Source organism: Ailuropoda melanoleuca, chromosome 2 (genome assembly GCF_002007445.2).
Source record: "Ailuropoda melanoleuca isolate Jingjing chromosome 2, ASM200744v2, whole genome shotgun sequence".
Taxonomy (NCBI): domain Eukaryota; kingdom Metazoa; phylum Chordata; class Mammalia; order Carnivora; family Ursidae; genus Ailuropoda; species Ailuropoda melanoleuca.
The window spans coordinates 198,687,849-198,715,720 of NC_048219.1; the positions used below are offsets into that span (position 1 = coordinate 198,687,849).

The window sequence follows — 27,872 nt, forward strand, 5'->3', positions numbered from 1 at the left end:
CGACCCTACCCACACTTGATCTTAGGCTTCCAGCCTCCAGAGCGGAGAGGCAGTCACTTTTTGTTAAGGCTGCCCACTTTGTTCGGGGTGCCCAGGAAATGAGTCCACCAAGCGCGCACACCTTCATGCCTGACCTTGCTTCCCCGGCTGGGAAGCCACTAGCTCCCTGTCACCCAGGGCTCAGGACGGCTGGTCTGGAGGCCCTTCCAAGTGTGGGCCCCAGGACTGCTCGGGCCACACACCCACAAGCCCTACTGCCCAGGGTCAGTTTCACACTCCTCAGCGGGCACACGAGGCCTCACCAACCGGCGGCTATCACCAAGGTCTCTCGATGGCCGCTGGCCAGCTAGCCCTATTCTCCCGCCTCATGGAGCCACTCCACTCCGAAGCCCCTGCTCTCCTGACAGCCTGGCTGGGGACACGCCCTGCCTGGAGCTTCCCTGACCTCTCCAGGTTGTGTGCGGGCATCCCCGGGGCCCTCTGTGTGCCCTGCTTCTCTGCTTCTTCCCCAACCCCGGCCAGAGCCACGCCAGGCACCCCGGATACCTCATGCTCACATCTGCCCGAGGGTGCCCCCAGCCCCAGGCATAAGCCCACTGAGGCCCCCACTGCCCAGCAACAGCCCACACACCCCCGCCTGGCTCCGAGGCCCTCTGCCCTCACACCCGGGCCCTGCCTAGCTCACAGGTGGGGCTCAGGATGGGGAGAAGGTATGCGCGGTGACTGCGGCCGGGCTCAGCTTTGGGGTGGCCGCATGAAGCCAGAGCCTCGGAGGAGGGGACTCTCAGGACGTACGTTTTGGACATGGTAGAAGCCGAGTGGGGGGCCCCTCCCCGTGTTCTTGAGGGGCTCTGTGGAGAAGGCCTCGTCGTGGCGATGGATGAAGCTATAAAGAGAGGAGACGCTCGCTGGCCACAGGGGCCTTGGGGTGGGGACCACAGTCTGGCAGGGGTTGCCAGGGCTGGGAAGCCCCCGCCCGCTGTCCCACACTGGGCACAGGGCGCTGGGGCTCACTTGAACTGGCAGAAGATGTCGGCGTATTCGGCGGAGATGCTGGACGCCTGCAGGACGGTCACCCGGAAGGTGAAGGTGCTGCCAAGGCGCAGGTGGTCCAGGGCGGCGTCCAGGGGCCCATCCAGGGCGGCCTTCTCGGGGCTGTCTAGGAGGAGGCCTTCCGGAGGCGCGGCTGCTGGGAGCCAAGGGCAGAGCAATGTGGCGGGACCTCCGAGGGGTCTAGAGCCCGGGGTCAGGCAAGGAGCCCACACAGCCTCCTCTCCCGGAAAGGTCTCATGGCCTCCCCGGGGAACCCTGGGGGTGGGGGCTGAGCCAAGCGGGGGTAGGGGCTGAGCCAAGCGGGGGTGGGCCTGCCCAGCTACAGCGGGCCAGTTGTGGCCACCTACCTGAGCAGGTGTTGTTGTTGACCTCGTCGGCCGAGGGCCCAGCGTCCGCGCCCTGGCCCTGACCTTCCACAATGCGCAGCTCTTCCTGGGAGGTCCCAGAGCGGGACATCCCCACCACCGGGCAGGACTCAGACTGGAACTGAGTGGGTTGGGGGCCAGAGTCAGAGGGAGCTGGCTCAGGGTGAGGCCATGACAGCCCACGGAGGACCCCGGAGCCAGGCCATGGTCTTTGCGGACCTGTGTTCCAGACCTGCCCCTGCCCAGACGGGCACCCGCCTCCCTCGGCCTGTTTCCTATGCTGCCGTGACCTGTGTCAGCTGCAGAGGGGAAGGGGGGGCACGGTTCAGGCGGGGTGACAGGTAGCTTGGTGGGGACGGGTTAGGAAAGAGCCTTAAGAAGGAGAGGGGCGGAGCCTCCTGTGAGCTAAGCCCTGCCTGGGAGCATGGAGCTGGAGCCTCCCTGTCCCCCACTCTCAGCCAGAGAGCAGAAAGGGGGCTCAGGCCGAAAGCACCGTTTCCTTTGAGTGAGGACCCGGCAGGGCTTTTGGCACCGGTGCAGGGCCAGCCCAGCACCTGACGTTGGGACTGTGTGGAGGGGCCCCTCCAGCTCTCACTGGGGTGTCGGGGGAGGGCAAAGACGCTGGTGGAAACAGTGTCCAGGAGAGAAAGCCCGAGAAGGGCAGCTGGGCGGGTAGAGTGGAGGCTTCTTGGTGTCTGGTGGTGCATGCAGCCGTGGGCCAGGTGGGGCAAGCAGGGACAGACCCGGGGAGGCCACGGTCAGGAGACAGGCGGACCCCGTGGGTCAGGACAAGTCAGACAGTGAGAGACCGGGCAGGCCACGAGACCTGGGGCCTGGGAAGATGGGCATGGACTCCAGGAGGACCCAGGGCCCACAGGGCACACCCGGACCCCTCTGCACAGCTGGCCCCTGGGGTCGGGCTGGAAGCGGGTCGCTGGTGTTGGGTGGCCAAGCCGACTCTTGCGTGGTACCTTTTCAAAATGCTGGTCGTCGAAGGAGATCCTGGCGGTTCCTGACTGCCGGACGCCAGAGCCATAGTCGGGGGCCTCTTCATCAGCTGAAATGGGAGCAGAGCCGATGGTCAGGGCCCTGCTTGTCCCCCAGGAGGCTTTGGCAGAGCCAGTCCAAGCCACCAGGCAAGGGAAGGCACAGGAACCGCGACAGGCTCTGAGCCACGACGGGGGATCCCCAACGCCACCCACTGCAGCTCCAGTATGACCAGGGCACCGTCCCCGGCACACGGACCACCAGCCTGTGCTGCTCCGGGCCCGAAAGGTGGCCGCAGCCTCAGCACGGCTGGCCCTGACAGGGCTACAAACTCCACATTCTCAAAACCAAACTGTGACCCCTGCCCCTCCACGGAGTCCTGGCCACCCCACCCACCCCCAGACTCAGATGATTCAGCAGTGCCCATCACTAGGCAGAGCCCACTCCACGGGGTCCTCCTGGTTTCACCCCAGAATCACACCTGCCCCTCTCCCAGCACTGTCACAGGCCCGCACCATCATCCATCTGGACCCTCAACAGCTCCCAAGCACCCCCCACTCAGCTCCCATACCTGCTCCCCACATGCCCCCCACTCCCCTCCCTTCACAGAGTCCTGCGGTTTCCTGCTGCCCCAGGGACACCCACCCCCCCGCCAGACCCGGCTTCCGTCCCCTCCCCAATCCTGTCTCCAGCCACTCTGGCTGGACCCCACCCTGGGAGGCCTCTATGACCTTCCTCTTCTGGGGCCCCCAGGGGGACAAACCCTGCAGTGTTCTCGACCCCAGCAGCCCAGGACCTGAGCTCTGCAGAGCTTGGCGCTCAGGGGTCCAACAAGCAGACACGCGCAGGGCAGGTGGGACTTCTGTGACCACCGGAGCTTTCTGAGCTTGCGGCCTCTCTGCCATAGTGTTAGGGAGTGTCAAGCGTGTCCAAATGCAGACAGGGTCCGCCCATAAGGCAGGCCCCTCAGTGCGACCAACTCCACCGAGGCTCAGCCTGGTCACAAAGGGCCAAGAGCCCAGGGGGACAGAGCCCCCAAGATTACATGGATAGGGTCCCCTGTGAGGACTGAGGGTGGCACTAAGTGTTCCTAGCATCCCTGTCCTCTGTCTTCCCCCCCTTCAGGGTCCTGGGGGTCTTGGCACCACAGCAACATGACTAGGACACGCGACAAAGAGCACCTAGAAACTGTGGGCCAGTGAGAATTTGGCAAAAGGGTCCCAAAAGTACAACCAAAGCCACCTCAGGTGGCTGGGCCATCCAGGTGGGGTGGGGTGGCATGAGACCACCCGGTGGGGGTGCTCAGGCTCTGAGCAGCCCGGCCCCACCTTGTCTGGGAGACACTCTGCAGTCGGACTCCCCAAGGTGTCGGGCTGCCAAGGCCATGAGGAGGAGACAGAGCAAGGCCACAGGAGGAGGGCGGGCAAGGGTCAAGAAGGCAGTAGTGGCCTTTAGAGCACGAGCACCGGGCCCTCGGGCCTGCTGCTTCCTGCTCGGATAAGCGTGTTCACAGCTGTGTTCTGGAACGATCTTTAACACGCCTGTTGGGTGGGAAGCTTCACAGGGGATGCCGTTTACAGGGAAGCACACCCAGGCTCGAAGGCCTGCATTCTGGGGCTCGCCTGTCCCAGGACCCTGGCCAGGGCGGAGGGGGCTCAGCAGCAAGAAGGTGTCCACCTCTGCATTGGGGGGCGTGGTCTACAGGCCCACCGTGGAGCGAGGATCCACAGCCTCTGGGGGGGAAAGCCAGCTCCAGGGGGGCCAAGGGGTCCGAAGGGGGGGCACAGTGGGGAGTCTGGAGGGAGGCTCTGAGAGCTGCTGTCGGTGGGGGACGGGGGTCTGGGGTGTGTGCACCTGTGCTGGGCTCAGAGATGGCAGGGAGCTAGGGGAGAGCACCACTCTGCACCCGGCTGGGGTGTGGGCCCACCTGGGGCTGCCTGATGGGAGGGAGGGGGCCCTGAGCTAGAGTGGGCTCAGACAACCCTGGGTTCAGCCTGCACAGTCTGGGGGGGGGGGGCAGCAGACCCGAACCTGGAGAGTCTGGAAGGATGGAGCCTGGAGCCGGGCAGCAGGGGCTTCTCCCAGAGTGCCCTCCTGGGCGCCAGCAGCCCGTGTGCCAGCCAGGGGGCTGGAGAAACAGAGGAGGCCAGCAGGTATGCTGGCCACGACGTGGTGCCCATGGGGACCTCCCACCCAGGGCCGCCCCACACGCACCTGAGGTGGCCTGGACAGCCACGCGGAGGAAGCCCTTCACTTCTCCCTTCTCGCTGACGACGGCCACGCGGTGCACCAGGGGCACGGGGTACAGCAGGTTGCTCAAGTACACGAAGGCCCTGGGGGAGCAGAGCCCAAGGTCAGGGCCTTCCCAGCGTGTTGCTGGGAGCAGCGCTGGCGGCAGCACGGCCCGGGCTCACGACACAACACTGCGAAGCAGAGCGAGGCGCAAAGCAGCCAGGGCAGCGAGCAGGCAGGACGGGCGGGGGCTGTGCTGGGGGGGCTGGGGGGTGGTCCACGGGCTGCAGAGGAGACAGGAGGAGGCAGAGGGCAGAGGAGGGCGTGCGCAGGGCGGGCAGAGAGTAAGTGCGGAGTGGGGCTGGCACAGGGCAAAGCCCGCGGGGCCATACCCGCTGTCTGAGAGCTGAGGAGGGAGGTTTCAGCCTGCTTCAAGGAGGAGGAGGACCTGGGGACCTGGCCAACGCCGAGCTATGACCCTCACGCTGGCACTGATGGCCGGCAGTCCCTCTGCCTCCCGCCCCTTTCCCAGTGACCCCTGGCCTCAGGGCCCCACAGAGGGCTCCTACTGTTTGTATACAGATCGATTCCTTCTCAGACCCTTCCAGGAACACAGCAGGTGGGAGCTCACGGTGTCAGCCAATGGGGCATCACCCCCAGGTCAGTGCCAGGGAAGTTGGCTGAGCAGAGCCCTAAGGACCCCCTAGACTGCACGGCACCGCCTGGTGAGCCCCTGTCAGCCTCCCACAGAGTGCCCAGGGCCCTTCCCATCCGAGCAGCTCAGCTATGCACCCGGCAAGTGGCAGGACGGGCTGGGTAGTGGCCACGTCACCCAGGAGTCTGCCCAACTCCCTGAGCTAGCCAGTGTGCAGAGGTCACTCGGACAGCCAGGAGGACCAAGAGGACCCTGGAAGACCCGGGCCACCCAGCCAGGTGCGCGGGCTGATGTAGAGCACAGTCCCTCCTCGGTCAGGGGCGCCCTTCCCAGGGGGACTCCCGGCACAGGACGGGCAGGCCCACGTGAGCCCAGTCCTGGTGAGAACCTGCAGCTGTGCTCATACTTCAAAACAGGACCCGCCCCCCACCCTGCCCTCCCCTCCAGGCACAGAGGGACGGGCAGTTCCTGCTGCAGCCCAGGGGCACAGCCTTCAACAGCCCTGAGCTCCCAGGATCTTGGGGCGGCTGGGGGGTCCCAGGGGAGGATCCAGCTTGGGCAAGGATGGGCAGGATCTGGACACAGAAGGGTAGGAGGTATGGGGGAGCAGGTGCAGAGGCGGGGGTAGAGAGGCCCAGGGCCTCAGCTGGGGAGAACCGTGGAGGTGCAGAAGCAAGAGTGACAGCGGGGGCGGGGGTGGTGACGGGGAGGTGGGAGAGGGAAGGTCGCAGTCTGCAGGCCAGGTGGGTGCTGGCACCTGGGTGCGTGGCCCAGGGTGGAGCTGGGAGGAGAAGGGAAAGAAGTGTCACTGCCCCTCTCGCCTTGCTCAGAGGTCAGACACCACCCAGGCTGAGCCACTGGCCTCACCCCACACCTGAGCTCCTAGAGGACCCCCCTACAACTGCAGGCATGGGCCGGGGGCATTCTCCAAGGGCCCCAATTCCAGGCCCTGGTGCCCCCTCACCCCCACTCCTGCTGGCCCTTCACCCACAGAAGGTCAGAATCCTGAGCACCACCTGGCTCATCTCAGATGCACTGGTTCTACGCCAAATGTCTCTCTGGAGTGCCAGCCACCCTTCTGCTTCCCCCACGGCCCCCACAGCAGCCAGAGGAGCCTTGGGGCTCCAACCAGACTCCCACACACCCTCGGTGCTGGGCAAGCCCTGCCGTCCAGCCACCTCCTCTGTCCCGGGACACCCCAGGCGCGCTCTGCTCCCAGCCCCCACATCATATAACTCCTCATGGCCAACTGTTGGTCTGACTCAACAGTGGGACTATCTCTGCTAACGGTCTTTTGCTTCCTGGGAACCCTCCAGACTAACACGGGCTCCAGATAGAAGGAAAGGCTGTACTGTCCCTAGGGCGTTGAGTGTCACCCTGACTGTCTGCCCCAGATGGCTTCCCAGAGCCCTTCTCTTCCCCAGCAAAGTGCCCTCTCTGAGAATACCCTGGAGGAGGACTGTTCCAAGGGAACTCACTGTCCTTTTCGGGAATTCACTGAAGGCCAGGCGTGTTGCTGGATGGTGCGGGCATCTCTGCCTGGCTAGGGCAGGGGTGGGGGCTCTGCTGCCCCTAACCACCCACCAAGATGAGGTATGGGAGAGGCTGGCAGAAGCCAGCCCCAACCCTGGTCACAAAAGGAAACCAAGGCTCAGAGAGCAGAAGCCCCTTGCTTTAGCAGCACCAGGCACCTTGCTGATGGACTGGCCAGGGCTGGCCACCGTGGGATGGGGATGATGGTGGCCTGCCCTCTCTGGGCCCCTGGAATCCTGGCCAAGGGCCTTTGCTTGAAATTGGGGGCGTGTGAGGAGGACAGCCACGAAGGGTGTAAGGCCTTGAGGCCCAGAAGGGGACATGGAGGCAGCCTAGAATTCAGGCTGCAGGAACAGGCCCAGACCCTGCTGTACCCCCTTGGCTGGGCCCCAGCTGGCTATCCCACCATGCTGGAGAGCTAACGGGACTGAGCAGGACAGCCCCAAGCTGCAGGGTCCTCAAGTCAGCCCCTGCCCCACCTCCCAGAGCAGGGCCCCGTTCCTGGGGCAGGGCCCACAATGGGAAGCCCCGTGTCGGGAGGCAGAGAGGCACTGAGGAGGCTCCCAGGGACCCCAGGCACAGATGAGGGGGCCGCAGCCTGCCCACCTCCATCTATACTCTGCAGGGAATCAACAGGAGGACCCTCAGAAGCAGGGGGACACCTCCCACTGGGAGCCAGGTGGGGGCACCGTGCCCGGCATGAGGGTCCTTAATCAGTAGAGCTTCCTGGAAGAAGAGCTTAAGGGCTGACCAAAGCCACCCAGCCAGGAGGTGAGCCAGGTTCAGGCCACCACAGGGCCCCTGGCCCGGGGCTGCCTTCCTAGAAGGCTCAGGGGGTTGGCTCTGGGCATGCAGGGCTCTGGGGTCCCCCAGAGTGTGACTCACAGCACCCCAGAGGTGACCCCTACCCCCTTCTGAGCTCACAGGGTCCATGGCCACCCGCTTCCTGACGCTCCTCCCCCATCCCTCACGAAGGCCACAGTGGAGACCGAGGCAGAGGGCAGGGTCGGGTCCAGGTCAGGCGGCAAGGTGGGGGGGGGTTGTGCCCAGTTCCCTCCTTAAGGCCTCGCTTCACAAAACCCACTGTGCTCTTCCAGAGTGGACGCTCTCTCCACGTCGCCCCCCGTGGGCTCAAGAACTTGTAGCACGGTGCAGATCCCAGGCTCCCACAAACCAGACGTGGCCTGGGCCGCTCGTGACCCCAAGGCCCAAATCATTCCACGGATGGAAAAGCCGTGATGCAATCCTAGCTGCGCACTGCGGCCCGAGCTGGCTGGGGGCCGGCACCGACGCGGCGGGGCCGCAGCGCGCCTACAGCTCTCCACTTCCCAGACGCCCACTGTTCACATCTCGGCAGCAGACGCGGGGCTGCCCTAACCCCCAACACATCTTAGTTCAGCTGCCTGCATTGTCCTCTCCTAGGCGTGCGTCCAAGACAGCACGTTAGAGCTGGGGCACCAGGGCGTTAGGACCCCTCCACAGATCAACACAACACAGAAAGGAAGGCGCTCGGGGCTGGGGTTTAAACCCACAGGCTGGCTCCTCTCCAGCTCCAGCGGATGCAGACGCCACGCCCCGATGCCCACCTGCTCGATTCCCACAGCTCAGTCATTAAGTGTATCAGTTCTCTCCTGATCTTTTAAGATTCCTCCTGTCAGGAGAAGGAAAATCTGAGCGCTCGTGACACCGAGAACTGCAAAGCCTGAGTTCAGATCCTTAGACAACACGCATCCTATTCACGCTCCCGGGGCCGGGGGCCTCGAGGGACCCCCCCATGGGAGGTGGGGATTACACAAAGAAAAAGATCCCCGGGGTCCATGGCCAAGCCCCCTTCCCCTTCTCTGCAGGTCATAACCCAGCCGTGCGTGAATGTGCGTGCACACACTCCGCAAAGGTACGCAGGTAGGACACCCCCAGAAGGTAAGAGAGCATCCAGTGCCAGACGCTGGGTCCACTCTCCCTCCTGCCGCCCCAAATCCCTGGGACCTAATCTGGAGACGGTGATGGGCACATCAGGCAGAAGGGACCTCTGGGGCCCAGGAGCCACCACCCCCGGTGGCGACGGCAGCCTGGAAGACCCCACACACCCCAGGCAGAGCTCAGCCTGACCCACAGAAGCCAGGACATGAGGCAACGGGACCCATGGCACAGACGCTGGCCTCCCCTTCACTGCCCCGTGAGTGCCAGAAACAGCCAGATGTCAGCATCGGCCACCAAGGGCCGGAACTGTCCCAGCGCTGCCCAGAGGGCCCCACCAGCAAGGGCGCACCCACTGCACACAGAGGGGTTCATAGCCGCACTGGTGACAATATGGGCTGAGTGACCCTGTGCAGAGGGCACCAAGCTAGGAGCTGAGGGACTGGCCATGCCAGCCCAGGTGGCCCAGTGTGGGCCCAGAGCAGGTCGGCATTTTTCCACACACAATCTGGAACTCTTCCCTTGGGTGGTCCCTCCTCCCCTTCCCCTGCCCCCCTTCCCTGGCAGCCAGCCCCTTGTCCTCCTCCCTGCAGCTCCCGGCCAGTCCAGCTTCTGGCTGGGTGCTCCTGACAAGGAGGATTATCAGTGGGGGGTGGAAACCAGAGCCCCCAGCCCCACTTTCTCTGCCTGGGTCAGCCCATCCCACCTCCCCACTTCACCTAGCATCCCAGACCACCAGAGGGAGAGGCCACTGGGGGCTAACCCTGGCCATGGGTGAGGAGCCCAGGGTCAAGACGTGGGAGGACCACGCTGGGTGGGGGGGCTCGTCCACAGGGGGAGGGCACCTTGAAGCAGGCTGAAACCCACCCGGAGAGAGAGGAGGCGGCAGAGCGGCAGAGCCAGGGCTGAGTGTGGCGGGAGGGGAGGAGGCAGGGCTAACCACAAGATTGGTGAGGTGCAGAGACGCATGCTGGGGCAAGGAAAGCCTTTCCGAAGGGAGACAAGAGTGGGCGCCCCAATTCTGCTTAAGCTTTGGAGAGAGAGCCAGCAGCTACCAGAAGGATAAAAGGGAACCAAAGATGGGGTCCTTCTCAGGGCCTGGGCCTGCACAGCTGCTGCGCGGGAGAAGCCAATTCTTGCCAAACCGAAAAGATGGGGACGTTTCCAAATGAAGCCCTTTACAGGCCGCCCGCTGTAGGGGGGCTGGCCTCTCATTGATGACTTTGGTTTGGTTGTTTGGTAACATCTCAGATCCACAGAGGGGGGAAAATGTTGGAAGGACCCAGCTCTTTCTGGCTGAGACTGCAGAGCCCACACCCCATTTCTCCCGGTGCCCTCACTCCCGTGCGTCCTGAGCCCACGCCTACCTGACACCGGAGTGACTCCCGGGCCCACAGCCCAGGGCTTTCTAGAGGCCTGCGTGGAGCTGGCCCCCCTGTCGGGCTCAGCAGAGTGGGAGCTCCAGACACAGGGCATCTCATAGGGAGAGCGCCCCATGTTTGTATCCAGGAGGCCGGCATGTCACACTCATGGAAAACTAGTCAGAATAAATCCATGACATGCACCTGTAGGAACCTGCTTCCTTCCAAGGGAAGTGGGGCTTTCATTCCAGGGTCTGCACCTAAGGGCTCCCCGTGTGAACCCCCTAATCTGGGGGCCAGCCTCAGCCTTCAGCTTCCAGCCCTGGTGCTCCAAGGTCAGGAAACACAAAATCTCCCCCTGGCCTAGCCCCAAGGAAGCGACCTTGGACTCAGACAAGGTCTTAGCCTTTCTACTAAGTGCAGCTGCTTTGAGTCAAATGCTCTACCACTGCAGCTAGCTTTCTAGATCTTTCCCTCACCTGTTTTGCTTCCATTCCAAGGGAATAAGAACATGAATGGCAGCTGTATCTGCCCAACCTGCCGGCAAGGTCTGGGCTTCCCCGGGGCCTCTGCTCCACTCCTGACTTTGGCCTCCCTCTTCCATCCAGAAACTGTAACGGGCCCTCCCTGCAAAGGGCACTTCCCGTGAAGTGTGTCTCCAGGACAGCCAGGAGGTCAGGAGGAATGAACTGTCCTCACCTTCGGGCGGAGAAAGGCTCAGGGAGAGGAAGGGTCCACTGGGCCCCAGGCTTTGGAGGCAGAGCGTCCCCTGCCTGTGCGCCAGCCCTTCCTTCCTGCCCAGCAGGACGGTCTCCTCCAGGTTCTGCTCCTTCTCCCAGAGGGTGTGGCAGGGAGAGCAAACCGGGAGCCTCCACCTCTGGGGCAACAGCAGGAGGAGGCGGAGGGGGGCGCGGCCGCCTCAGCGGGTGGTGGGTGCCCAGACGCACACCCCCACGGGCCCTGCTCGAGCACTCCCTCCAGGGTTCTAGCGCCTCTGTGCAGAAGCAGCTCCGTGCTCCGGGTGCACCGCCTCTCCTGTGACTGGGACCCCGCCTGTCCCTGCTGGGCACGCTCCGGGATGGCCAGGAGCCCTCTCACTCCCTCACGCCCTCTCCTCGGGGAGGCCGGCCCCTCAGCCTATCTCGGCCTGCCTCGGCCTGGGGGTCCGGGGAGCTGCCCCCACACGGGGGGCCACGCCCTGACGGCGGTCGAATTGTGCCCGCAGCAGTGCTCCTGTGCAAAAGAACTGGTTCCTTCCCAGCATGCCGTCCTCGACCTCACCAACCTTCCTACTAAACTGAACAGGGGGGGCCGGTCGTAAAACGGGTCCCGGCCGTCGCACAGCGCGTGCTCCGGAAAGACGTCGTCCTCCAGGTCCTCCTCCTCCTCCTCCTCCCCCACGCTCTGCTCCTCGGCAGGCTCGGTGGCGTCGGAGTCGGGGCTCGAGAAGGTGGGGGAGGGGGTGAGAGCAGCCATGCGCTCGCTCATGCATGTGTTGAGAAGAGGGTAGCTGTTGCAGCCAGAGATGACTGAACTGAGGTTAGTACGACAAGACAGAGAGAAGTTAACACCAGCTACTCGCAGGGACGGACGGGTGGGGGCGGGGGGCTTCTGTTTAAAACCAAAACTAAACACACAGACCATCAGGAATGCTGCTTTAAAAGACAAGAGAACCAAAAGTGCACCCCGTCCCCAGGCTTGGAAAGAAACCGCACGTGTGGTCAGTGGAAGGCTACGGAAAGTTCTGGAAAGCACCCACTGGCGTGCTCCTGGCCAGGCGTGGCCGAGGTCGTGGAGGACCGGGTGACACACTTCACACCCGTGGACACGTGCTGGCGGCCACAGCCCTGCAGCAGGTGTAGTGGCAATGCTGAGACCCCTCCCCTCCCCGGTCCCCCGAATTACAGGGTCCACTGGTCTGCGGACGAGAGTGGCTGGGGGGTGCCTCAGACCCAGGAAGGACGAGGACAGGGGAGTCGAGGTGGAAAAGGGCCTCTCGCTGGGGTCCCCCAGCCGGGGGTCTCGGCCTTGGAAGGAGGCCCATTCCCTGCCCCCACCACCTTCTCTTTCTCTCTCTCTCTCTCTCTCTCTCTCTCTCTCTATCTCAGCCCAGGGAGGGAATGAGGCGCCCACCTGCCCACCAGCCGGAACCAGGGGAAGCGGTCGTAGAAGGGGTCTCCTCCAGTCACCACGTTGTCACAGTCCTCGATGACACTGGAGGGCACCTCTGCTGCCCGGTCGTACATCTCCCGCATCAGGTCCAGGCGCTGCCTGCAGGGGCACAGAGGTCACCGTGGGCCCAGGCGGAGCGTCCGGCAGGCCACACCTCCTGCTGGAGACCGCGCGCTCGGCCCAGCTCTGGCCACAGCTCAGCGTCATCCGTCAACCACGAGCAAGAAACTTCCAGATGAGCATGCGAGGCACTGCTGACCAGTGACAGCAAGGTGACATAACCAGGCAGGATGGGCCAGGAGCTGGAGGGAAGGGGACAGAGAAGGCCTGCCAAAGCCAGGGTGGGGCGGCTGGGATGGGGGATTGTGTCACGGGCCTTAGAACTCAACGGAACGAAGGGCAAATTGGTGATAGGATATAGACAGAAAATATTTTAAAAATGATAATCCCCAGAAAACCAACACAACGTAGGAGAAAGAGATGCAGTCATTTCCCCCTAGAACTCGGGAGTGACAGGAATGATGTGTTTGTCCTCACAAAAGTCCCAGTGTTACCCTGGGGAGGGTGGGAAGGGACCGTGAGCGTGGGCCTTTGCTCGCACGAGTCTGAGGGGAGTGTGTGTGCCTGTGTGTCCATGTGTGAACGAGTCATACTAGGGAGGAAGGCGTGCATGTGTGTGTGAGTGTTGAGGGGTGTGTGTGGGTGGGTCTGGGTTGGACCATGAGCGTGTATTAACGACATCCTCCTTTCTCTGTAGTTTATGTCATGCCATCTCTGCAGCCTCGATGGCTGGGCCAGCCCGGGAACAACTTGGGGGTGAGTCCACCCGTCATACTCAAACCAACCCCACCCGCCCTTCCTCACTCACACACCAAGTCAGCATTCCCTGCCCAAACTCTCCCTAGGGTCCAGCGCTAACCAACCCGGGCAGCCCTGTGCTCCAAAGCCCACCGGGATAATTCAGAGTGGCCAGTCCTCGCGGATGGGCCTCCCCGCCGAGGCCTCGCCTGCCTATGCTCCTGTCTCCCTCCCGACGGCTGGGCTCCCTCCCACCTGCCATGGCCCTGCCTCTGTGCAGAGCCCCTGACATCCAGGGCACCACAAACAGCGTATGACTTTCCTTTGATGGCATCGACCTCTGTCTTGCTCAGTCTCTCTCCAGACTGAGAGCCACACGTTCATGAGCGAGCACGTGGGGAGCGTGGAGGTGGAGCTGGAGGAAAGACGGCTCTCCCAGGGACAGCCGCACCCCCCGTCCAGCCCCTCTCGGCTCCTCCAAGCCCCTCTGCCGTCGTCCCTGGGATCCCTAAGGCCCAAGGTGGAGAGGCGCCGTGCTGAGCTCTTCTGAGGATGCGGCCTTGCCCAGCAAGGCTCTGGAGGCTCTGCGCCCGCTCCTCAGGCCGCTAACCTGTCCCGCACGCTCTGCTGGCCCCACGCCACCCCCCTGCAGCACCACTAGCCTCATCCGCCCCTTCCTCCACGAAAGCATACCTAACTTCACCAACACATTGGATTCTATAATAACGCCTTTTCCTTCTGATTTTAAAAGCCGTCACAGCAGGAGAAACCACCACAGGGACACAGAGGCACCGCGAGCCTGCACCCACCCCACTGCCGTCCCCCCCACCTGAGCTTCTCCAGCGTCCAGTAGTGGGTGGCCCCGTTCTTCTGGTCCTGCACCTCCACGGCCACAATGGTGCGGGGGAAGGGGCGAGTCTCCCGGTCTTTGGCAGCCTCTGGGGGCAGCAGGTCCGGAGGCAGCGGGGAGTAGAGCGTGTCCGTGAGGAGGACAAACTGGAACTGGACCTGCGGCAGCGGGAAGTGACCCCCATCAGCCCCTTGGTGGAGGGGGCCAGGCCCCAAAGGGTTTCCTCCTCAGCCCATGCCCCACGTGTTGGCTGGAGCCTTCCGGCCAGCATCCACACCCGCTCACCCGTGCTCCCTGAGCGGGAGTGCGCATGCCCACCCAGGTCCATCCCCGGGTCTCCCTCCCCCTGCCCACCGCTCTCAGGGCCCGGGTCAGGTGCGGCGGCTGTGCCCTCCCTGTGCCTCCTGTAAGTGGGACATGTGCGGGCGGCAGGAGGCCAGTGGGCAGTGGCACGGGAGCCCACCTTCTTCTTGAGCTCGACACTGATGGCGTTGGCCTCCTTGAGGAAGATGGCGTTGCCCCACAGGAGGTCCCGTAGCGACGTGAACTGGTACCATTTCCACTTCCGGAAGGCCCAAAGGGCCAGCTCACACTCCCTCTCTGTCCACTGGACTGTGAGGAGAGGCGTATGTGGTCGTCACGGACATGCCACAACACCCCACTCTGGCCGGGGCCCAGGGCTCTAGCTGTCCCGGGGGCTCAGAAAGAAGGAAACTGGCAGAAAGGTCTGCCCCAGGCAGTGGTCTGAAAGGCTCTGTGTGCCCCAGAGAGGCCGCCCAGAACTGGAGCGCTCAGAGGGCCGGTGAGTTCAGAGAGGCTGGCGGCAGTGCCGAGACAGCATGTGCGGGTCGCAGTGGGGGCAGGCGCCCGCAGGAGGACAGGCAGGAGGGCCAACCAGGGCCTACTCTCATGCCCTGTCCCGGCTCACACTCCTCTGACCACTGGGCCTGCAGGAGGAAGAATGCACGGACACCAGGACAGGCCTGTCCAGGCTCCAGGCTCAGCCCCTCTCACCCAGGGCTCCCGCCCCGAGGGAAGGAGGCTCGTCGGGAAGATGATTCCGCACAAGGGGAGGCCAAGGTCACGTCAGCACAAAGGTACTGACCAGCTGACCAGAGACCAGGCTGGACATGAACCCCAGACCTGACTCCACCCGTCTGCCTTGACTGAAGGCACCCTTGTGCCCACAGCAGCTTGAGGTCAGCTGGTGGGCCACCCAAGTTAACCCTCAGGAAGGGGGTTGGGAGGCGAGCAGCAGCGACCTAGTCCTGGGGAAGGGCACCAGCTTCCCACTGCCAAGACGGGTGAGCAGAGGCCGTACCCTGCCCACACCGCGCTCTCCATCATCCAGGCTGCTCCCACCAAGACTGGTGTGAGTGAGCATACCCTAGTGCGTGCACGTGCACAGGTGCCTTCCTGCGGAGCACAGCCCCCCCCCCCACGATCCTGGTGCCACGGGTGCCTCCCAGGGACAAGGAGGCCTCTCCCCGAGGGACAGGCCAGGGACCCCAGGCGAAGGGACTGACAGCTGATCTCCAAGGAGTGGCCTGGGGACTCCTCTTGTCCAAGACCCCTCCCCAGCCCAAGGCCCAGGCCCTGCTGGCTGAGAGCTCTCACCTTCGTCCTCTGGCTCCTCCTCCTCCTCGTTCACCTCAGGGTAGTACCTGGAGTCCATCTGCTTCTGCAGGGCCTCCAGCTTGCTCTCGTAGTCCTGGCCACAGGAGAAGCACCGTGGACCCGCGTGCAGACCCTTCCCCGCCCTCCCACCCGGGCCTCCCTCTGTGGGTCCCAGGGCGTCTGGAGGCGGCCCCACCATAGCGACGGCTAGCGAAGTGGGGACCCCGGCCCCCACCCCCCACTGGCATGGGGGCCTCACCAGCCTCTGCTGCTCCAGCAGGTAGGTGGCCTCCTCTCGCTCCCGGCGGTACTGGTCCTCCAGCTCATGGAGCCTGCAAGCACGGGCAGGGGTGAGTGGGCACAGCGGGGACGAGCGCGGCGGGGTGGGTGTGGTGACCCAGCCTCAGGCCTCACCTCTGCTCCATCTCCTGCTTCATGTCAATGCCCTGCTTCTCCAGCAGCTCTCGCTGCGCGAAGGCCCAGTCCACGGGCTCTGCGGGGGTCTCTGCGCAGGGCGTGCGCTCGCGTTCCTGCCTCGCCTGCTCGGGGTGGTTGAATCGGAACACGTGGCTCTTTCCCATGATGATGCGGTTTCCTGGGGGACAGAAGCAAGGCCGGCAATGGGAAGGGGGGCCGTGGCCTAGGGGTGGCCTCCAGGGATGAGGTCAGAGAGGAAAAGGGGAAAGTGGAACACGGGCACTTCCTCCAGCTTGCCCTCCCCAGGGAGGGCAGCCGGGAGCCGCTCCAGGTCCCTGCTCTGGGCCGGCCAGCCACCTGCCCCACGGCCAGGACCTCACTCTCTCCCCAAATCCACCCCCTCCGTCCCTCCCCATACAGCAGCCAGCCATGTTTGCAAAACAGTCCCAGCACTTTTCCAATGTACGATCCTTTGCTCCACCCCACACGTGCTGCCGCCCAGGCCATCCTGGCCTCCTGACCCCATGCCCTGGCCCTCGATGCTCCTCCACACCCAGGGGCTGTGCTCGGGCCCCTCTGCAGGGTGCTGCAGTACGGGCTCGGGGGTCCTGCCCTGCCCATCAGCCTCCCCTGCTGCTGGAGAACAGTGGGCGCCGGTCTATGTGCGCCCGGAGCCCCCCAGGGCAGACACATCCTCTAGGGCAGACGCGCCCACTGTCTTTGGACAGTCCTGCCCACAAGAGCTCTTTGGACAGCCTAGTTTCCTTCCAACTTGTGGCCCATGGGGGCCAGCTTAGCTCCTCCTCCCACGCCAGCCCCTGTCCGTTGGTGGGTCCTCCCTAAGGCCTCCCTCAGCTCCTCCCCCAGCCACCTTCACCGGCCACCCTCAGCTAATCACCATTCTGTCCTCCCTGCCCTTGGGCCCTGATTATAGCCAGGCTCAGGTTCCAGGAGGGAGACACCAAGCTGAGTACATGGACCCCAGGCCCCGTCTTGAAGCAGCAGGGGGGAAGGCAACACCTATGCCAGGCCCTAGCCGTACCTGACCGCAGGATGCTGGGCTCTGTGACTTTCTTGCCATTGACATAGGTGTCTGCACCCTCGCAGGGCTCCAGGGTCACCACAGCTGTAGGACAGACGGGCAGGGGGCAGAGAGGAGGACTGTGAGGGACTGTCATCCGGTGGTCATGCCCTCTATCCACATGCACGGCTGGGCTCACCTGGCCACCCAGGTGCAGCCCCCATCAGGCCTCTCCTCCCTGCCAGCTGCAAAGCCTGACTGCCAGCAGACAATACCTCGTTTGGGCCCCAGAGGAGGGCTGCACCTCACACATCAGACGAGGAAGGTGACGCCCGATGGAGAGGCACATGTGCCCAAGTCAGGGAACCAGGGCGCCCATCACGGTCTCCAGGTGGGCACAGATGGGAAACAGTGGCTGGCATGTCCCCAGAGCTTAGAGTCCAGCCACTCAGAAGAAGGCAGGCTTTCTCCTCCCGAGAATTCTGGGAGAGCCAACGTCCCCAACACTGTTTAAGGCCATGAGCCTGAGGTGTCCAGTCACAGTGGGCTGCAGGCCAGACGCTCTCTAGGGAGCATGCTTGGTGCTGGGGGGCTGTGGGCACTGTGAGAGCACACGGACAGAGCAGGGGCCTCCCTGAGAGGGCCACGTCCTAGACGGGCAACGGCGACAGAGGCAGACAGGCTGGGTAATGGACAGATGGCCGCTCCAAGGCCAACAGGAAAGTGTGGTCTAAAAATAGCTCTCCACCCTGATCTAGGCTCAATCCTCACAGCTTACTATCCTCCTGCCTAGGAAGACCCCCAGCTCACTCCTGAAACAGGAGGGAGCTCCCATGTCCACAGCCGAGCACTCGAAGCCCCGTTTCCAATGGAGCTGCTTCCCGGGACTGACTGGGAACCTGGGCTGAGCCCGGCAGTCAGCAGCACCGGGCGGGGCAGGGCTGAAGGGCGGGGGTACCTTCACTGCCCCCTCGGGAGTCGCTCCGGAAAACGCAATGCTCCTCCTTGATGAAGTGCCCGCTCAGGACGATGTCCTGCCGTCTCTCCGCATCCTCCCGGCCCACTCTGGGGAGGAGGGGCGGGCGACCGTCAGCACCGGCGGGACCCAGTGCACCCCGGCCACCGCCCACTGGCTCCCCCCCCCACAGGGATGCCCAGCTGGGCTCTGTCAGGAAACGCCCAGGGTGCGTATGAGTGGGGCTGCGGGGGATGCCCCAAATGCAGCCCAGCCTGGGAGAGCCACATAGCACTGAGTGGCCTTCAGCCTTGTCTCCAGCAGCACGCATGGGCGGACAGCAGTGTTCCAACAGATGCCAGGCTCGGCAGCCCCTCGCCGACCCCGCTCACGGCCCCCACCTGGTGATCCCGTCCTTGATGTAGTACAGGAGACACTCGGACATCAGCGGGTCCTCGTTCAGGTTGACAAGATGTGGCGTCTGGGGAGAAAGGAGGGTCACCTCTTCTGCGGAAGTGTAGGCGCCCAGCACTGGCCACCCATCTGACCTCTCTCCCTTCAGAAGCCAGACCACCACCAGCCCTAGGTCTGGCCTCATGGGGACAGGGTCCTCCCAGCCTGGCTTCCCCGAAGAGGAGCTGGGAGCCTGGGGAGGTGCTGGGGGCTGTGGTGGGCCCTTGGATACGCAGGGCACAGGCTGGGTCCCACAGGCCCCAGGGCACCAGGCTCTGGGTCCATTCCTCCACCCTAAAAGGGGGTTACAGGACCCCATTTCAACTGAAATGCCCAGGAGCTGAGGGCCCCAGTGGATCTGCCAGTCCAAAAAAATTAGGATGCTTACTGGGGAGGGATCTGGCCTGGGGGCTGTGGAGCAGAGGCTGTGAAAGAAGTCCCTGCCAGGCCACCCAGCTCGGGCCCCTCCTATCCGTGGGCATATCCAAGATGACCACCCTGTGTGAGCACTGCCCTCAGTCACCTGCCCCTCCGAGGGCAACCACCACAGGCTTTGCCCACTGGGGCCCTAGGCACCCTTCCTGAGCCCAGGAACGCCCCCCGCACTGCATCACAGGCCAGGTTCCTGCAATCCGGTGGAGGCTGGGACAGCTTTCTTGGCCTCTCACTGGACACCTTGGAACAAGCAGCTTTCACGCCCAGCTCCAAGTTCCCCAGCGCCATCACTCTGTGCAGGACGGTGAAGTCCTGGTCCTCGGACACCGGGGACAACTATCCCCAGCCACCCCTTCCCCTAAGCAAGGAGAGCTGTGCTCGCCAGAGTCCCAGGAATGTCACCCTCTCAGGAGGACTTATCCTCAGAGGCCCCCAGGGCAGTGCCCAGACCGGGGCCATAAGTATTCCCTCTGCCACCAACCACAGGCCTCCAGGGTGCCAAGTGTCCCACAGCGACCTGCACCCACAGCTCTGTGCACTAGCCCTGGGGTGTGTCCCACCCCTCCAGGAAGGGGCGGGGGGAGAGCCCGAGAATAATCCACTCCAAGTGAAAACTAAAGGCCTGTCTAGAAGGGATATGAGGCAGTGTACCACCTGCTTCCCAGCCTGCCCCAAGTGCAGAGCCTGCCCACTCGTCCTCCCAAGCACCCCTCCCTCCCACGCTGCTCCCCCGGCCTGCAGGGCCCAGGGGCAGAAGAAGCCCAAGGAGCCTGGCCCTGTCCCCAGGGAGTGGCCACCTGGCTGACGAATGCATCGCCCCGGCCTGCGCGCTTCCCTTCCCATGGGGTCCCCAGCGGCACGGTGGGTGTGCCACGTGCCTCTGGCTTCAGGTGCTGGCCACGCAAAAACCCTTTGTCCCAAACGACGCCAGCGTGAAAAGGCAGCCACAACAAAGCTGCTCTAGGCGAGGCGGGCGGGCGCGTCCTCGCTGACCAGGTGTCAAGAGTGGGGCCTGGAGACCCCGAGCTGTGGTCAGAGCAGACTGTCACCCCCTCCTTGGAGGCTTCCCGGCTCGGAGCTTGGCTCCTAAGAGGTCTAAGGGTCTGGTACTCTTTAGGGTGAAGGGGGGTCCTGGGTCATCAGAGAGACTTTTCCCCAAATGCTCACACTATACCCCATCTAATCTCCCGAAGGGGGTGGTGCTCTGCCCCACTGGAGACCTTCAGCTGACAGGGCCAGGTCTGGAGAGTGAGCCAGGCTGGGGTGGGAGAAGAGGAGTCCCAGCTGGGACAGCCAGGCCCCACTTCGCTAAGCTCTAAGAGGCCAGTGCCTCCCAGCTTCACATCCAGCCAGACCCTGCCCACAGCCAGCATGGGCTGGTGGTCTGGGTCCCCCAGTCTTGTCTCCACCTCGAGGATCCCGGGCCATTCCTCAGGCAGAGCAACACATCTAGATGTCCTAAGGCCATGGGGACATCCCGCTGTGGGGAGGCCAGGCCAAGTCTACCACACAGGAAGGTCTGGCCGTGGGCAAGCATGGCCCCTGGGGCCTGGACCTGCCCCTTCTCAGCCCAGGAGGACCCTCTGGGCTCCCAGAGGAGCTGACACCCCACAAAGGGCTGTGGGCCACCCAGGCCAGTCCGAGTCAGGACTGCACCCCAGAACTAGAACGAGCACCTACCTTTTTGGGAGAAAACACCCCCAGTGTGCCACCGTCTTCCCTCATGGCCACGCCCATCTCGGCCAGCAAGGCTTCCCTGGAGGGACAGTGTCCAGGTCAGCTTGAGCCTCAAGGCCACAGGACCTGCCTCGCCCCCAACCGACCCATCGGCCAAGCAGGAGCTGGTGCGGCTCTGGCCACACGGCCCAAGGGCAGCGCCCAGCTGGTGCCCCACCTGGTCAGCTGAGTTAAGACATCCGCCTGGAGAGACCTGTCACCTGATCAGTGACAGCGGTGGGGAGTCCCTGGTGAGAGGAGATGAGCCTTTCCCACACTAGGGCATGGCCACCCCCAGGAGCAGGAGCCCAGGGCTGGAGTTTCCTCAGTTTTCCCACCACCCACCTTTCCATCCGGATGGCTTCCGTCCGCCGCAGCTTCTCCTCCCACGTCTCGTTGAGCTCAGCAATGATCTTCTCTGTCTCCTGGGCAGTGGGACAGAGCAGAGTGAGGCTGGGGGTTTGGGGCAGCAGCAAGCAGGCCAGGCTGCCAGGCAAAGGGCAGACAAGCAGCCAGGTCTACATGGCACCAGGGCCCCAACTCCCAAGTCTGTCTAGACAGCACGATGCCTGAAAGGTCAAAGTGAAGGGCTGAGGGGTTAACGTGTCCACGGACGCAAGTCTCTCCTGTGGACACAGCCAGATAGTAAAGGAAAAGGCAAAATAAACCTGGAGGAAGAGAAACACATACGTATGAGGACACTGAGAGACGTGTGGGACACTGAGAGACACGCAGGAACACAGATACATGAGGGACACTGAGAGACACATGGGACATTGAGAGACATGTGGGACACCGAGAGACACAGAGACAAGGGACCCTGAGAGACATGCAGGGACACTGAGAGACACGCGGGGGCACTGACAGACACAAGGAGACACAGAGACATGGGACTCTGAGAGACATGAGCGACACTGAGAGACACACGGGACATTGAGAGACATGTGGGGACACAGAGACACATGGGGATACAGAGACACAAGGGGGCACAGAGATGTGGGACTCTGAGAGACATACAGGGACACTGAGAGATGTGTGGGACACTTAGAGACACATGGGACACTGAGAGACATGCGGGGATACTGAGAGACACCCAAGGACACTGCAAGATACTCAGGGACACTAGACATGCGGGGGTACTAAGAGATACTGGGACACTGAGAGACACATGGGACACTGAGACTGGTTCTAGGCACAGATGTCCCTTGGCCGCTGCCGGGACACGGATGGCAAGCACTTCCAACATCAGCACCAGCTCCTGGCTCCCTTCCTGGTGCCACACCCCAGTGGGCCCTATGCCCCAGGGTCACCCACCCACCGGGTGCCCCACCCCAGCCTCCTTCCAGGCTCTGTGCGGTTGTCTGCCAAGTCACCCCCATCCCCACACAGCCCAGAACCCCACAGTCGTTCGCTAAAGGAACGCCGAGCCCATAAACTAAAACCCAGCTGGCCCACCGCAGGGTCACAGGTGTGAGCACAGAACCCCCCGGACCCCTGCCTGCCCTGCTCAGCAAGTAGGGACCCCTCGGTGTTGGGCAGGGGAGGGGGTACGTGAGGGTGGGGCCCAGACTTGCTCTGCACCCATCCACACTGCTCGCTCCGCCCCCGAGCAAGCCCACTCCCTGCTGTCAGCGCACCCCTTCCAGGAGGAGAGCTCTCAGGCCCCGCCCCCGGTGCCCAGGCCCCTAGGGGGTGCTGTCCCCTGCCAGCTGCGCCCTTACCTTCAGCCTCTCGATGGCCTCCTCGCTGCCTGGGGCAAACAAGATGCGCTCGTGCAGGCTGGACACGGAGGCGGCGCGGCTAGACAGGGCTGAGAGCGAGGACGAGGGGCTCATGCCCACCAGGGCGTTGGTCACTGTGGAGAGATTGTCAGGGGCTGGACTCAACTCCACCCCGCCACGGTTACGGTTATTGTTCTCAAGGTCGGACACGTCTACGGGAGGAAGGGAAGGAGAGGGCGGGCAGACAGACGGGAGGGAGAGAAAAGAAAGACCAAGTTGGGAAAAAGCAAGAGGTGATGAAGAGAGGCAGGAAACAGAAACTGCCAGCAGGTGCAGCCTGGGGCCCAGCGCCAACAAGCACATGCAGGGCTGTCTGCCACCTCCCCGCCAGGGGACCCAGCCCTCCCAGCACCCCGGCAGCAGCAGGGCACCCCCTCGAGCTCCTCTCTACCTTCCTCACCCTGCCTGGGCCTGCGGCCTTCCTGCTTTCCCTGCACCCGATCCCAGGCCACCCAGCAGCCTCCGCACCCCCCGCCCTGTCTCCTTGCCTTTGCTGTCACCGTCCTGTGGCCTCCCTGTACCCAGGGCCCTGACACCCGGCCAAATCCTCTCTGCCATGGGTGCCCCCACCACCCCGGTACCCATCACCCGCCTGGCCCGCCATGTGTCCCCAAGCTGCGGGCACTGTGCTGTGCTCACTGTCCAGCCCCATTGAGCACAGGAATCGGCCCTGAGACCACCTTGGAGGAGAGGTGAACTGTGGGATCCCTAAGAGAGCCCCCACTCCACCCGGAAGAGCCTGCTCTGGGCCGCCCCAGGGCTCCATGCCCCCTAAGGCCTGGGACTTGGGGCTAGGACACCCCCTGGTGGGGGAGGTGCCCAGACCCCTCCTGGCAGAAGCAGACACGCAGCAGAGCAGCGGCAAACATAGGACAGCACGGGGCGCTAGGGAGAACGAGGGTGCCCTGTGGCCCCTGAATCAGGGAGGCACCAAACCACAGGCCCATGCCGCAGGGAGCAGGCCCAAGGCCAGGAGACAGGCTGGGAGGCTCTGGCAGCATTCTCACTCGGCATTTCCAGGGGAAGAGGCTTCGGGGTGTGGGGGGCCTGGGGAGGCCGGCGCTGGGAGCCAGGGGGCAGACCCGGCCCTCCTCAGGCCCTCCGGCTCTCCCCGCCTTCTGGTGCTAGCTACCATTCTGAGCTTCCCAGGCCTCTGGGAGTACAGGGTGCTCAGACAGGCCGAGCTCAGTGACTTCCAGCCACACCAGGCCTCCCTGTGGCCACAGTTTCCCACAGAGACATGGGCTGAGCCAGGAGCATCAGCAAGCAGGTAGTGCAACCTGCATTTAGGAAGAGGGTGCCTGTCAGCCCTGGAATGGGGGAGGGCAGAGGAGGGCTGGGCCAGCGCCTCCCCGCCGTGCTGCCCTACGCCCCGCGGAGCAGGGGCAGAAGCAGAGAAGCAGAGAGCAGCAAGGGGGATACACACATTTGGGTCCTCCGGGCACAGTGTTGGCTAAGGGGAGGGGAGGGGAGGGGGAGGGAGGAGAGACAGAGAAACAGAAGAACAGGTTTGTCTCCAGAGGGTCTGAGGCCCACGCATCACAGGCCAGGCACCAGGCTGGGTGGCAGGGGTCTTCGGCGGACACTTGGGGACCGCTGCAACCCCAGCACCCACAGCACGCCGATGTGGCTTCCAGGGAAACCGTCTGTGGCCTGCTTGGGCCGGTGCCAGACCCAAAACATGCAGTCCACCCCGGCCGAGGCCAGAACCCCCAGCCTCCCCCCAAGGTGGCTTGCCCAGGGACTCAGAGCAGGGCTAGGCTCTGGTCAGGACAATGAGGGCAGCCTGACCGGCCCCAGCCGGGCCCCAGCAGGCCAGCGGGTGGCTGTCCCAAGGAAGGAGGCCACACCAGCCTGGCCGTCCTGCCCAGGACAGGCGGGCACAGACACTCACTGTCGGTGATGTCCCCGAGACCCTGGGCGTACAGCAGGTCCCGCAGCCGGGTCACCTCGTCCTTCAGCTCACGGATCAACTTGTTGTTCGGGTCCTCGTTGATGACGGCGTTACAGCGGATCTGTTTTGCGCGGTCAGCATACCTGGACAGCCAAGGGAGCTGTGGGCTATGCCCGTGGCCAGCAGGCCCAAAGGAGCCCCGAGCCCTGCCCAGGGCAGAGCCCTGCTGGGGAGGGCCTCAGCAGCTGGGACCCAGGGCTGTGACACAGAGAGGGGGTCACCCCACTTGGAGTCAGTCGGGCCATTGACCAGAAACCTATGGGGGGGGGTCACCTAGCCCTGCCCCCTCATCTGGGGGAACTGAGTCCCCGGGAGGAGTAGGGATGTGGTGGTACCTCTCCCTGTGGTGGGGCCTTCGCACCTGGACCCATGGTCCCCGGGGTGGAGGGAGAAGGTCTGACCGCTGGGGGAATGTGAGGATGCCCACGTGCATGTGTGTTTAGCCTGCACTCCTAAGTGTCACAGGTGTGTGCACAGGTACCTACATAGGGACCCACACCCATTTCTCCTTTTACCATTGCTGGCGTGTGACCCAGTCAGCCCAGCAGCCTCCTTCAGGGCCAGCACCCAGGCTCCCCACCCAGGCTGCCTGCCCTGCAGCCAGAGGGACCCTTGGAACACACCCATGCCCCTTTGCTCCTTAAAGACCTGATTTGGTACCACAGGGGTCCGGGGCGCTTGGAGTCCCATGGGCGGTGGGAATGGAACAGGCCCGTGCAGACCCAGGTGCCCCCGACAGCCACCTGAAGCCTCAAGGAGCCCCAGACAAGATGACCTGCCCCAAAGCAGTGCTCCTGACTCAGGTAGAGAGGCACCCACACCATCCCAGAGCCAGGCCGGGGGGGGCCCGCCTGGCTCGAGAACACACCTCAGGGTGCTCAGAGTCTCGTCGTAGTTGATGTCTGCAGGGCTCAGGGCTGCCACCATCGCTGTCCTCGAGTTCCCGCCTGTGGGAAGAAGGCCGGGTCGTGGGGGGGGCTCCTCTCCCCCGTCCCCTCCCACTTTTGCAGCTGGGGAGGAGGCCGAGGCCCAGACAGGCAAACTGAGTCACAGGCCACTGTGTGAACAGGGGGTCTGGCCTTCACCACTGCAGTGGGCCCCTCGGTTGTTTTTCTTCTCTAGCGTGCTTTTCTCACATTTGGGGCTATTTTACAAGAGCCAGGCTTCCCTCCCCATAATGAAGAAGGGGAGCTGGGGCGGATTTTACAGCATTTACTGCAAGGTCAGGATAATTTCTTAAGAAATTCAACATTCATTTCAATTCAAGATGCAATGATTTCTTTCATTTTTATCTTTCTTATTTGGTATATTTTTCTTAATATTTCCTGCCCGAGGCCTGGCCCAGGGCAGGGCGGACCCGGTATCAGGTAGTGCACTGCATGAGGAAACGGACAGTTCGGCTTCAGCTCTAGGGCTGACGGCTCACTCGAAGGCTCTGAATGGAGTGAGCACTGGGCAGTCAGCGTGGGCAGGTCAGCAGCCCGGGCAGCCCTCAGGGACGTGTGTACGGGGGCCATGTTCCCAGGATGCGGCCCCCACACGAACTGTGAGGTGACCGTGTGAAGGGCTCGGGGAGCGATGCCACACCAGGTGCCAGGCTGGGCTGCACAGGGGGCTCCCCCTGCCCCTACCCAGGAGCTGGGCCTGGGCGTGGCCCTGTGGCAGAGGCCTCCTTCCAATCCACATCGCAGGTGAAGGAGCACATTCTTAGGACACTACCATGCACTCTCGGGGGGCCCACCCACCCCTGGGAGCACCCAGGAGGCCTGATGTGACACCCATCACTGGCCCAAGCGGAGGATCAGCCAGGCTGGTTCTGGGGTGCCGGGTCAGCCAGCAGCGGCTTCTATGCCGTAGTCACGAAGCTGAGGAAGGCTGTAGGTCCCAGCTGCCTATGTTCACCAGGTCAGCCCAAGACTCAGTTTACCTTCCTGGGCGTTAGCCTCCCAAACTGTGAACATAGCCAGGGAGGACCCCCGAAGTTATTTTTGGGAGGAAAGAGATCAGTATTGGGACACTTCAGTCTCCATTTCCCTATGTCTCTTAGGGGCTCAGAACTTGGGGAGAAGGGGTGACAGATGGCACCTACCAAAACCCAGCAAGCAAGCAGGGCTCCCCGGAATCATGGAGTCCCGGCAAGGGGTGGGCACTTAGTCTGGGTATTACAGGCTTGAAGCAGGAGCCCTGACATAAGCGGGTGTGTTCTGTGGCCCTGTCTGTGGGCCATCCTGCTTTCCCGCACTTGCTCTCCTTAGCCCCTCACTGGCCACCAGCCCAGGCCCTCCAGAAGGATCCCCCAGGTTTGCCTCAGCCTTGGCCCAGAAAGGGTGAGACGCCTCCTGGTAGTCGGACACCCCTCCCCAGGAGGGAAGGCAGGACAATGGCTCAAGGTGGAAGTTAGAACCCTAGGGATAGGTGAACCCGACAGTCCTCACCCAGATTTTCTCGGAGGAGCCAGGTCAGCACAGAATCTCTGTATGGAATAAAATCTGTCTTCTTCTTCTTCTTGTTCTGTAGGAAGAACATGCAAGGTCAACCCTGAACCCACTGGAGGGGAAGGGAGACGCAGGAGGCAAAAGCACAGGGTCTGGACGGTGGGTCCCCAAAGCCAAAGGCTGCTGTGGAGGGCAGGGCCCGGCCAGTTCTCAAGGCCTCTCCCCACCTGACCCCTCGTGCTACCCCCAGGCGCCCGCACTCAGGCTTGCCGCACTCACTGTCACTTCCCCTCAGGTTCCTCCCTAGTCCATCCCATTGCGCATCTGGGCCACACAGCCAGGCAGAGCCGATGTCCTCCCTCCACTCTGTCAGAAGGACCAATCTCGGCCCACCGCCCCCTCCTCCAGCAGTGCTGTCAGTTCAGCTGACTAAAGAGAAAAGGCCCCACCGCTTTATGCGGCACTCCGGGCCCTGCCGGTGGCCATCCGCTCACCTCTCTCTCTCCACATGGAACTCATCTTCCCTCCCCTGCAGTCCAGGCACAAGCCCCTTCCTTAGAACCTGCTCCCCCACCCCTCCCCTCAGGATGAAGCGTCCTCCACTGGCTGCTAGGAATCCTTGCTTCTTACAGACACGGCGTAGGGACTGACTGGAGTCCACTGAGCATGGATATTCAGTTACTTTCCAGTGTCTCCTAGTTCATGTACGCGGTTGCGTCGAAGTACAGTTGAGCACCTGCAGTGGCCAGCAGACGTGGCCCCTTCCCCCCAGACTCCCCACCCAGGGAGACGCACACAGGCGTCACCCCAAGGGCTGGGCCATTTCTCTGGGCACAAGCTCATCCACCATCGTTCTTCAGGATGCGTTCCACGAGCAGCCCCACGAGCTCTCAGAGAACATAACTTGTGAAAGCTCTTGAGACACGAGGTCAGAATGGCTTTCCGAACGCTGTGCCGGCTTCGCTGCAGGCGGGCCTTGAGTGTCCATCTCCCAGCAGCTCCTCAGTACTGACGGCCTTTTTTCTCCGTTGAGACTTGATGGATAAAAACTGTATTTCTACTTTGCTTTTGGATTACTTAATTCCGGAGGCTGAATCCTCTGCCACATTTGTCACAGTCCTCATTTCCACAGTCAGTGCCCTTCCACCATGCAGTCCCTTCAGCA

The 27,872-nt window shown here is 63.3% G+C and overlaps 1 protein-coding gene across 27 annotated transcripts in view; it reads right to left on the bottom strand.

Moving 5' to 3' along the window:
- Positions 1–27,872, bottom strand: part of KIF1A (kinesin family member 1A) — a 102,062-nt gene that overhangs the window by 25,603 nt on the left and 48,587 nt on the right. For 5 of the 27 annotated variants that reach the window (XM_034655555.1, XM_034655554.1, XM_034655552.1 and 2 more), the window contains exons 11-32: positions 26,708–26,783; positions 25,141–25,219; positions 24,213–24,355; positions 23,745–23,771; positions 22,259–22,470; positions 20,883–20,962; positions 20,502–20,577; positions 18,335–18,414; positions 17,937–18,043; positions 17,000–17,083; positions 15,955–16,135; positions 15,800–15,872; positions 15,541–15,634; positions 14,387–14,535; positions 13,903–14,081; positions 12,237–12,374; positions 11,389–11,637; positions 4,620–4,738; positions 2,390–2,475; positions 1,401–1,539; positions 1,015–1,189; positions 796–886 (exon numbers count right to left, since the gene is read on the bottom strand). In XM_034655555.1, coding sequence (XP_034511446.1) covers positions 796–886; positions 1,015–1,189; positions 1,401–1,539; positions 2,390–2,475; positions 4,620–4,738; positions 11,389–11,637; positions 12,237–12,374; positions 13,903–14,081; positions 14,387–14,535; positions 15,541–15,634; positions 15,800–15,872; positions 15,955–16,135; positions 17,000–17,083; positions 17,937–18,043; positions 18,335–18,414; positions 20,502–20,577; positions 20,883–20,962; positions 22,259–22,470; positions 23,745–23,771; positions 24,213–24,355; positions 25,141–25,219; positions 26,708–26,783 — 2,637 coding nt within the window. The remainder of the gene's footprint in view (positions 1–795; positions 887–1,014; positions 1,190–1,400; positions 1,540–2,389; positions 2,476–4,619; positions 4,739–11,388; positions 11,638–12,236; positions 12,375–13,902; positions 14,082–14,386; positions 14,536–15,540; positions 15,635–15,799; positions 15,873–15,954; positions 16,136–16,999; positions 17,084–17,936; positions 18,044–18,334; positions 18,415–20,501; positions 20,578–20,882; positions 20,963–22,258; positions 22,471–23,744; positions 23,772–24,212; positions 24,356–25,140; positions 25,220–26,707; positions 26,784–27,872) is intronic. The other 22 variants (XM_034655575.1, XM_034655574.1, XM_034655573.1 and 19 more) reach the window with 12 other exon arrangements.